Source organism: Temnothorax nylanderi, unplaced genomic scaffold (genome assembly GCF_030848795.1).
Source record: "Temnothorax nylanderi isolate EJ_2023f unplaced genomic scaffold, tnyl_v1.0 TNYL_tig0777_pilon, whole genome shotgun sequence".
Lineage (NCBI taxonomy): Eukaryota > Metazoa > Arthropoda > Insecta > Hymenoptera > Formicidae > Temnothorax > Temnothorax nylanderi.
Genome location: NW_027249839.1, coordinates 36,271 through 47,342, shown reverse-complemented (window position 1 = coordinate 47,342; position 11,072 = coordinate 36,271). Strand labels below are relative to the sequence as shown.

At 36.9% G+C, this 11,072-nt stretch overlaps 1 protein-coding gene across 1 annotated transcript; it reads left to right on the top strand.

Moving 5' to 3' along the window:
* The first annotated feature begins 920 nt into the window (after positions 1–920).
* On the top strand, positions 921–2,286 carry LOC139785312 (uncharacterized). Its single transcript, XM_071724481.1, has one exon. The coding sequence runs from the start codon at positions 921–923 to the stop codon at positions 2,052–2,054; it is 1,134 nt and encodes a 377-aa protein (XP_071580582.1). The 3' UTR covers positions 2,055–2,286.
* The last annotated feature ends 8,786 nt before the right edge of the window (positions 2,287–11,072 follow it).

The following is an 11,072-nucleotide window of genomic DNA, read 5'->3' as shown; positions in this document are numbered from 1 at the left end:
ATCGGTTTAACAATAAATAATTAGTTCCGCGAATGTTTATTATTTGTATCTCGACTTTATTATTTTCGCTTGCCGATATTTATGTTGTTTTTATATGTTATCCTATCTACATTTCTTATAAACGTTTTTACATGTTTTTCAGTCTTTCGTTATTTGTTATTTTTCTATTATTTAAGATTTAAGGTCTTTCGGCGGTTAAATATGTGACGATGTAATCGCCACAAGCCAATTATTCTGTAGCTTTGCAGTAGTGAACATCGTTGCGTTGTTTCGTAGTGAAATTTTTGTAAAACATGGAAGAAAATACAAAAATTACCCTCCACTCGAAAGTTTCAAGGGAAAGGAGAAAGTCAACAGGAGCATATAAATGTCGATCAAAGAAAAGAAAACCTCCCAAGAATCAATATGAAATTGAAGCAGAAAATAATGAGTTGAGTACATCAGCGAAAAAATTGCGAGCCAGTCATGTGTTAGAGCCCAGTATAAACGATAACATTGGTTACGTGATTTTAAATTTTGCAACAGTTTTTTCGTTTATTAGCGAACATGTGAAGTGCAAAACATGTGGGAGTAATATTAGTTTTGCCAAATCATCAACACGTGGTCTCGGATTCAAAGTGCAAATTCTGTGTTCTTCCTGTGTGACTCAAAGCGTATCTTCGTGTCCGTATATATCAAATGCCTACGAAATAAATACGAGATTCATCTTCGCAATGCGGATGATAGGTATTGGATTAAGCGGAGCAAAAAAATTTTGTGGACTTATGGACCTTGCAAAGCCCATAGCTCAGTCCTCGTATGACACGGTTGTAAATCATATTTCAACTGCTTCAGAGGCTGTATTTGATTTAATTTCAAAAGAAAGTGTACAGGAAGAAAAAAAAATCACAGAAGCAAAAGAAAATCAGAAAAACGCGGGAATGACCGTATCCGGGGATGGTTCGTGGCGCAAGCGAGGATTCGATTCTTTATATGGCGTTACAACAATTATTGGACATTATACTGGCAAAGTTCTTGATTTGTTTATAAGTTCAAAAAATTGCAAGGCATGTGAACAATGGACTGGACTGGAAGGAACAGCCGATTATGAAGAGTTTTGGAAGCAGCATGCACCCAATTGTCAGATCAATCACACAGGGTCCTCTGGAAAGATGGAGGTAGAAGGAATGAGTCACATGTTTCAACGATCAGAAGAAAAATTCGGTGTCAAATACGTCAATTACATAGGCGATGGAGACTCCAAGACTTTTCCAGCAATAGTTAATAGCAATCCTTATCCTGGCATAATAATAACAAAAAAAGAATGTATTGGACATGTACAGAAACGAATTGGTACAAGACTTCGAAATTTGAAGAAAAAAACCACAGGACTTGGTGGAAAGGGCAAATTGACAGGGAAATTAATCGATGAACTTACTCGTTATTATGGCCTTGCAATACGACGTAATTGCCACTCACTTGAAGCAATGAAAACTGCTGTTATGGCTACTTTTTATCATTTACAGTCAACTGACCAGAAGCCGCAACATGACTTGTGTCCGACAGGAAAAGATTCTTGGTGTAAATGGCAAAAAGCAAAGGCTTTGAATAAACTAGACAGTTTTCACCATGCACCCGCGCTTCATCCAGATGTTGTAAAAGCTATCGAGCCAATATACAAGAATTTATCTTCAGACAAACTTCTAGAAAAATGCGTGGGAGGTTTTACACAGAACAATAACGAGAGCTTCAATAACGTCCTTTGGCGCATAGCACCCAAAATCACCCACAGCGGCTGCTGTATTATGAGAATTGCTTCTTACATAGCAGCTTGTACATTCAATGCAGGAAGCAAATCATATTTACAAGTCATGGAATACTTGGGTATTAAAGTTGGACCAAATGCCAATAATTACTGTGAGGAAACAGATGAAAATCGTCTTCATCAGGCCGAGATCCAAGCCGCGAATGCAACACGGGAAGGAAGAATTCTTCGTAAACAATTGCGAGCAGCTGATGCTGAGAATCTGCTTGAAATCGAAGGACTTTTATATGGCCCCGGAATCGCCGACTAAAGGTAAAATTAGAAAAAAAAATTTTAAACAATTTCATTGTTAATTAACAAAAAAAAATTTTTTTAAAATTATTACTAATAATTTCGAGTCAAGATGAAACTTTCTTGTTTTTTGCATTTTTTTTTGTAAGACAAGCCGTTTTCAAGTTATAGCATTATAAACAATTAATGATATCCAAATCTCTTCTCAAACTTTAAACGCGTTTTTCTCGAAACATGGTTTTAAAAAACGGTGTTCACGATATCTCGAGAACGGATCGATAGATCTTTTTGAAATTTGGACACGATATTCTTGGATGCTTTGTCTAATTAGCTAGGATCAGACTTTTATAAATTTTTTGTTACAAATGTTTAAAAAATGCATTGGTAACTTGAAAAAATAGGTCAAAAATCGACTTTAAACTTCAAACAGCCGCCATTTTTCGAATTTTTTTTTTAATTTTTTTCGGCTCGTAGCTAACTGTCTTGAATATCACTAATTAGGAATTTAATGCCTATTTTTGTTCCAGATGACGTAACAACCCAAAATGGTGAACACCGCAAAAAAACGGGGCTTACGCTGACGCCAATAAACAATATTTATTGTTGATAAATTTTAATTAAAAAATTCACAAACGTACTAGAATACATGCTCTTTTTAACAAAAAAAAAAAGTTTTTGAATAAAGCAATTATTTCCCGAGAAAAAAATTCCCAAAATATGGTCACTTTACTCAGGTGTAAGCCCTTAACTAACGTCTTTTATTGGTCGAAATTCTGACGTCTCAGATACGTCGTACAATGGATAAATAACTAACGTCATTAAATGGGCACTAATCTAACGTTACTTGGACGTTATAGTTTGGTTAAATTGTCGAAGTGTTTTTATGGTTATACAAATGACGTCAATGGTACGTTATAATGAGGTCATTCTACGATTAGTTATTATTTCGTCAAAAAAGTCACGATATTTATACGTCTTAAGTTGGTAAAATGACGTCGTACCCAAAAAATGACGAATTATTGACGTCATATTAACGTCACCTTGCTACCTGGGAAGCGTCCGACTTTTACAAATGCTCACAACAACCTGCAATGGATTGAAAGCTAACTTATAGTCTTTAAATCTAGCAAGGGGAGGCCTAACCCTTCGGGTCACAGATTTTGCCAAACTTTTGCGGAAATATAGTATTCATATAGAAGTATCTAACAGATGCTATACGGAGACAATGCAACTTTCAAGCGTTGACGAGAAATCGCGGTGTGAATTTTAGCATGCAATGCTCAAGCGTGGCGTAGCGGACTAAGGGGCCGATATCACAGTCTCCGATTAACGTGATCCTCCGATTAAACTCACTCTGCATCTCTTTCTAACTGTCCCCCTAGAAAGAGACGAAAAGACAGTTAGAAAGAGATGCAGAGTGAGTTTAATCGGAGGATCACGTTAATCGGAGACTGTGATATCGGCCCTAGGCGTCGAACTAGAAGTGTAAAGTTTGCGAGTTCGCGCCCCGTCGTCGTCTTTTTTTTTACTTCCTATATTGTTGGTCGAATAAAAGTGAGAGAGAGAGGAAGCTATTACAAACATGTGTACATACATTTGGATACTGATGTCGCTGTAGATCTTGGAACACGCGTGAAGTTAGCTATTAGCGGTCCATATTTAAGACCTTCGCACTTAAAATCCCGTAAGGACGTAAGACATCGATCAATCCCAATCCAGTATTGTACTGTAGGTAACCTAGGTAGGGGAAAATACTCTATTGGGATTGGTCGATTTTCTTAGGCTGAGTTTCCACTGAGCGCGTCACGCGTCGCGTCGTCTGTCGTTAACCAATCTAAACATCCCGTCATAAGTAATGTAATAAAATGGGATGTTTTAATTGGTTAACTTGTGATAACGCGACGCATGACGCGCTCAGTGGAAACTCAGCCTTATGCTTACGTCTTACGTCCTTACGTGATTTTCTGTGTGAAAGCCTTTATATACAGTTTATACATTTCTGATAATAAAACAGTGTCAAAAATGTGATTTTATCTTCGGAACAGCTAAAACAGTCGATAACGTCAGCGTTCTTCAATTACCATCGGGCTGCTGGGGCCTCTTTTGTGGTCATAAAAATTTACCCAGGGTTAACGGTCTTTAATAGTATCTTGTCGATATTAATAGTGATATAAGTATGCGCATGCGTGTGCAACATTAATTGTCCGTATGTGTATGTGCATGTATAAAATAATATAAAACTTACATGCACAGAAGATGTCTTATTTAAGTAGATCCACACAAATATTTGTAAAATTATTAGTAATAACAACAAATGTTTTAGATAAAAGTTAAATAGTTTCAAAAGAGATCTTAAAATCTAATATCAATAGTAGGAGAAACAGGACTGTCATGATATACAAATCAATTTAAAAGAAAATGCCATTTACAGTCTGAGCTGGATCTTGGTAGCCTAATAATATTTCTGTGTATTTCCAATCTAGTAAACTGCGTGTCAATTATTTGTCAGCTTTAAAACACAGCTTCCGTTTGGAACAGTAAAATCCCTCCTTCCCCTACTTAAATCGATAATTGTTTGACTCTGACGCTAATAAGCATTCTATTTAAATAGGATTTAATGCGAAAAATATTACCTCAGCTAGGGTTCAAACCTGGAACCTCCCTCAATCCGTGACGAGTGTCTTAACTCTACGAGTGTCTAATTCGACCTTATCATGACGGTCCTGTTTCTCTTATTATTGTTTATTTATGTCGTCTGAAAAAAACGCTTATCTTTACAGTAATTTAAATAGAATGCTTATTAGCATCAAAGTTAAACCGAACATCAATTTAAATAGGGAGAGGGAGAAGGAGTTTACTGTTCCAAAGGAAGCTATGTTTTAAAGCCGACAAACAATCGGCACGCAGTTTACTTGTAAGTTAAAAATATGTGTAGAAATACAAAAAATTTTGGTAAAACTTCGGATTAAGAGCGACCTCACCGATTTCAATGACCTTGATATATGTTGTCAAGGTCATGACCCCGAGTGACCTTCAGAAGGTTTTAGCCGTCGCTCGTTATTCATTAAAAAGTTATTAACAAAAAAAGTTTAAAAAATATAGCAGCTATTTTGAGTATTGGAAGGCATAAATGACTAATATATATGTCAAAATAGTTCACGCATACACTTTCCACGCGAAACGAGGTGCCACATGGGTTCGTGGCGTGCTTTACAAGCTCGTTTATATATATATGTCGTAGGCAAATGGTTATTTTAGGAAAATAGCTTTTGATTAAGCAAATGCTATCTGCCTGGTCAAATAGCTTTCGCCCATTTATTTTTGCTATTTTCCTAGTCAAATGCTATTTTCCTAGGCAAATGCTATTTGACTGAACCGCTGTTAGGCAAATGGTATTCAGCGAAACATGCATTGATGGATAATTATTTAGTTTAGGGGCTTCACCTCAAATATCGGTGAAATTATGCTCAATCGACGCGTTTTTGCACGAAACAAAAGAATCTGGCAGAAAAAGTGTCGCTCTGCCCCGCGACGCGAGATATTAAACGTTAAAGTTGACAGGAATCAGGTTATAATTCCTGTCATACCGACGAGATATAGCAACACTAAATAATTAAACTAAATAATTACCCCATTTTCCTAAAAAGCGTTCAGGCAAATGCTATTTGCCTAGGAAAATAGCATTTAAACACAAATAAACGGGCGAAAGTCATTTGACCAGGCAGATAACATTTGCCTAGTCAAAAGCCATTTTCCTAAAATAACCATTTGCCTACGACATACTATATATACATAATGAAACATTATATATTCTCTATTAATTTCCTGAATACACATATTTTATGTCATCTAGTAATACATAAAATGGGTCTCCTCCAATTCTTTTTATTGTATATCGCCACAAATATTCACACAGATGATCGACTAACTGATCTTGTTTAATACCACCTCTACTTAAACTCGTAAAGCACGCCATGAACCCATGTGACCGCAGGGGAGCGGAACCTACTACCTCCACGCATATACTTTCCACGCGAAACGAGTTGTCACATGGGTTGGTGGCGTGCTTTACGAGTTCGTTTAAGTAGAGGTGGTAGTTGCGATCAAAATCCATCAGATTATTACATCGAGGACAACACGCAGAACTTGGCAGGAGTTTGTGATTTATTAGATAATCAATAAGTTTATTTTTATCATCACATTTTCCCAAAAACTCGTAAAGCTTCATTTTAAGTCGTATCAGTCTTGCAACAACAATTGACAAAAGATGACTGATAGAATATGAGCACAAACACGCCAAATAGACCGAATACTACAGAATGTGAATAATCAAAGTCAGAAGCTAGTATGTATATACTATATAAACGAGCTTGTAAAGCACGCCACAAACCCATGTGACAACTCGTCTCGCGTGGAAAGTGTATGTGTGAACTATTTCGACATATATATTAGTCATTTATGCCTTCCAATACTCAAAATAGCTGCTATATTTTCCAAACTTTTTCTTTGTTAATAACTTTTTAACGAATAACGAGCGACGGCTAAAACCTTCTAAAGGTCATTCGGGGTCATGGCCTTGACAACATATATCAAGGTCATTGAAATCGGTCGGGGAGGGGGCCCATTGTTTCGGCAATGGTTTTCCCCCTCCCCACCCCGCCCGAGGGGTGGGCGTGCGGTCGGGGATCACCGCGCGTCCACGATTGTCTCGGCAACACCCCCGGAGGGGGGGTGGCGGATGGATGCGGGGTCGTCCATCCGTCACAAGTTAGATTACTATGGGAATTGCCGAAAGGGCAGGGCGCGGAGGGCTCATGGTAGATATCTCAAGTTCCCGGAGCCTCCCCGCGGTAGCGCCGTGAGAAACCCCCGGGGGGTTTTAGTGGGTTAAAGTCCAACATAACCGCCCTCCTTGCCCCGGAGGAGGGGGTATCCGTGTGGAAAAAGGTCATTGAAATCGGTGAGGTCGCCCTTAATCCGAAGTTTTACCAAAATTTTTATTAGGCTACCAAAATCCAGACCTTAAATGGCATTTTCGTCTAAATTAACTAATATTAATAGTTTTTTCATAGTTAAAAGTGTAGAGCAAATAGAGGGTTAATAATAGTTTGTTTTTTTAAATAAAATCATATACTTTTGAATCTATTAATCGACTGTAACTTTTCATTCGCTATAACAAAAGTATTAGGATATTTGTATCGAAAAGCCATTGGTATAGGAGATATCTTAATTTTAATATTGTGAAATAATTTATTTACTAAAGAAGCAGATGCTCGTTAAACGTAAATGGGGCATTCTATACCAAATCAACCAGGGTCTGACTCTCAACCTCTCGGACTTGATCCGCGATTTTTTTATGTTATTGTTCCAACTCTAAAATGCACTCAAATTTTTTTAAATTTTTTTTTTAAGTGAAACTTCTTTAGGCACGGTAGTGAGTTCAATTCGCGACACGAAATCACAAACTTCGCGACACGAAAAGTGTAACAAAAATTCGACCAATAGGCGTACGGCATTGTCGAGACGGCTCCTTCTTTTGGCACGGTAGTAAGTTCGATTTTGCGACACGGAAAAGCGACACGAATTTCGCGACACGAAAAGTGTAACGAAAATTCGACCAATAGGCGTACGGCGTTGGCGAGACGGCTCCTTCTTTTGGTACGGTAGTAAGTTCGATTTTGCGACACGAATTTCGCGACACGAAAAGTGTAACGAAAATTCGACCAATAGGCGTACGGAATTGGCGAGACGGCTCCTTCTTTTGGCACGGTTGTAAGTTCGATTTTGCGACACAAAACTCAAAAGTGTAACGAAAATTCGACCAATAGGCGTACGAAATGAAACTTCTTTGGCACGGTAGTAAGTTCGAATGTGCGACACGAAAAAACGTCACGAAATAGTGTCACGAAAATTCGACCAACAGGCGTACAAAGTGAAACTCCTTTTGGATCGGTAAGTAAATTCGATTTTGCGACTCGAAAACGCGTCACGATAATTCGATCAGGCGTACGGCACTGGCGAGACGGATATAGTGAGAAATGCGTGTAACACTACATTTTCGAGTTGCAGGCGGCTTGGAGTGACTAATTCCGTTGTACAGTTTTTGTATTAATTTCAGAAAATTTATGACAAAGCCTTGCCTTCAGAAGTTTCACTTCTAAAGCGCGTGGCGACCACGCGTTCATTTTTTTTATAAGTTAGATTTACTTATAATTTTTTAAAACAAACATATCGTTGGCCACAATTTAAAAATCTGAAAAAATTCTTAAAAATCCTATGTCAGATATCAACATTTTTAAGGGTAGAGTCTCGTGTAACTGATCCAAAAAATCGAAAATTTTTTTTGCTTTTATCGATAGTAGTACATCTGGAAAATATGTTTCTAAAGTTACAGATCGAAAAAAGTATTTACAAAGCTACAGCCTTTTTACTGCACGCAGGTACAGGCGCGCTGCTAAAGCGTAAGCTTTCCTCTTATATGACCTGTTGTACGGTCATATAATAGGACAAATGTTTCAAGTTGAGTATTTGAAAAAGTATTTTTGTGTATATGTTGTTTGGGTATGTTTGTGTAAGTATAGCTATAGTTAAAACTATAGTATAATTCATCGCATAAAGAATATTCGAGAACGGTTTTACTTTCAACGGCCAATCATGCTTCTAATTTCGGCCCGTGCGGAAGTTTTCAAACACCACAATGTATCCAAAAGGGAGCAAAAGAAACAATACTTGTGCAGCTAAGCCACCGAAAAGAAAGTTCCAAGGTAATCAGTTCACCGATAAAGGAAGTGCTGCATTAGGACAGAATGCCACAGCAAGAAAATTATCAATTGCGAGTTGTGAAGATATTTCTAGTAATCCAACACGTTGTTACAGGATTATTGAATTTCTAACACACACAAAATGCCAATGAGAGTTTTAATTCTACCGTTTGGCGTCTACTAGCTCCAAAATACTTGCATTCGGGCATAAATATCACCCATTATAGCTCCTATTATAACCACCATTATAACTGCCGGCGTTTTCAATGAATATTATACAATTTTGAACATGCTGTAATTACTTGATGTAAAAATTGGACAGCAGTGTAAATTCTTTGTTGACACGTATGACACCGAGCGGGTGATGAGGCGGGAGCGCCACAGTCTAAGCAGCACTAAAGAGACTCGAATGTCTCACAGACAAGAGCAAATCGAATTAAACAAGTTCTACGAGGAGGCATAGAATTTGCTGTAGGGGCCTGTAATAGCAGACTAGCAAGAAACAGCTGTAAGTTTCCAAAAATTATAACTTTTCGATACCCAAAACTTTAAACGCGTTTTTCTCAAAACCATTTTTTTCAAACTGGCGGGCATGATAACTCAAAAACTATTCGCTCAATCGATTTGTCCTTGTGCATACATATAGACAAATTTCCTCGTCGATAAACCTACAATTTTAATAATATAATTAAATTAAGCAATTTTTCTTGCATAAATAAAACGACAATTTTTTGTCAAAATTGCAACTTTTTTTTTAAGTCCCGCCGTTTCCTTAATTTTGCACTTTTTCCTTCTTTTTTGGGTTCATCGACAGCGTAATTTTATAGAGAATAAGAAATTTTTTTTATTTTTGTTTCAGGCGAGTACAACAGGCGCTATAACGCCTGCCGATTTACAACTCCGGCGACGAGACCGCGGCCTCGTACCTCCATAGTTCCTAACACAACTATTATTTAAAAAAAAAAAAATGTTTTTATCTCTTGAAATGTACAATAAAATACCCTAAAAGTTTGAAAAAGATCCGTCGCATTGATTCTTTAAAAAAAATTCCAAAAGTTACTTTATTTTTTAGCGTGTTACACGAGACTCCCCCCTTAAGCTTGATTCAGAGTGGGCCGGCGTTCGCTTGTTTTTTTGAGCTTTTTTCAAAAAAAAAAAACATTGAAAAAAATTAGAAACAGAAGTCAGTCTACTGTAAGCTGTTGCTTGAACGTTTTTATATATAACATAGTATTTTTGAGAATTTTTGAGAATTTTTCCTAAGCGATTTTTCAGAATAAAAAAAATTGCGTCGAAAAAATCTAAAAAAATTCTCAAAAATCTCAAAAATGTGTTAAATGTTATATATAAAAATTCAAGCTATATTCAAGTTATATATAAAAGTTCAAGCAACAGCCTATAGTAGATTGACTTCTGTTTCTAATTTTTTTCAATATTTTTTCAAAAAAGCTCGAAAAAAATAGAAGTGAACGCCGGCCCATTCTGGATCAAGGTTTAAAAATTTTGATATCTAACATAGAATTTTTAAGAATTTTTTCAGATTTTTAAATTGTGGCCAACTATGTTTGTTTTAAAAAATTATAAGTAAATCAAATTTATAAAAAAAAATCTGAGTTTATTTTAGAGTTAGAACAATAACATAAAAAATCGCGGACCAATCCGAAAGGTCGAGAGTCAGACTCTGGTCGATTTGGTATGAAATGCCCCAAATACAAATTTGAGAGAGTTGAGAGGCCAAATTCGAGCAATTAAAGGAGGTTATAACTTATAAAAAAATATTTGATAATAATTTATTATCCAAAGATCAATAACACATGTGGATTTATTATCCAAAAATCAATAACATATGTGGATGTTTCAACCTTACTTAATTCTTAATTAATTAATTTATTTATTGAAGTGAAACTTCTTTAGGCACAGTAGTGAGTTCGATTCGCGACACGAAATCACGAATTTCGCGACACGAAAAGTGTAACGAAATTTCGACCAATAGGTGTACGGCATTGGCGAGACGGCTCCTTCTTTTGGCACTGTAGTAAGTTCGATGTTGCGACACGGAAAAGCGACACGAAAAGTGTAACGAAAATTCGACCAATAGGCGTACGGTATTGGTGAGACGGCTCCTTCTTTTGGCACGGTAGTAAGTTCGATTTTGCGACACGAAACTCGAAAGTGTAACGAAAATTCGACTAATAGTTCGATTATGCGACACGAATTTTGCGACACGAAAAGTGTAACGAAAATTCGACCAATAGGCGTACGGCATTGGCGAGACG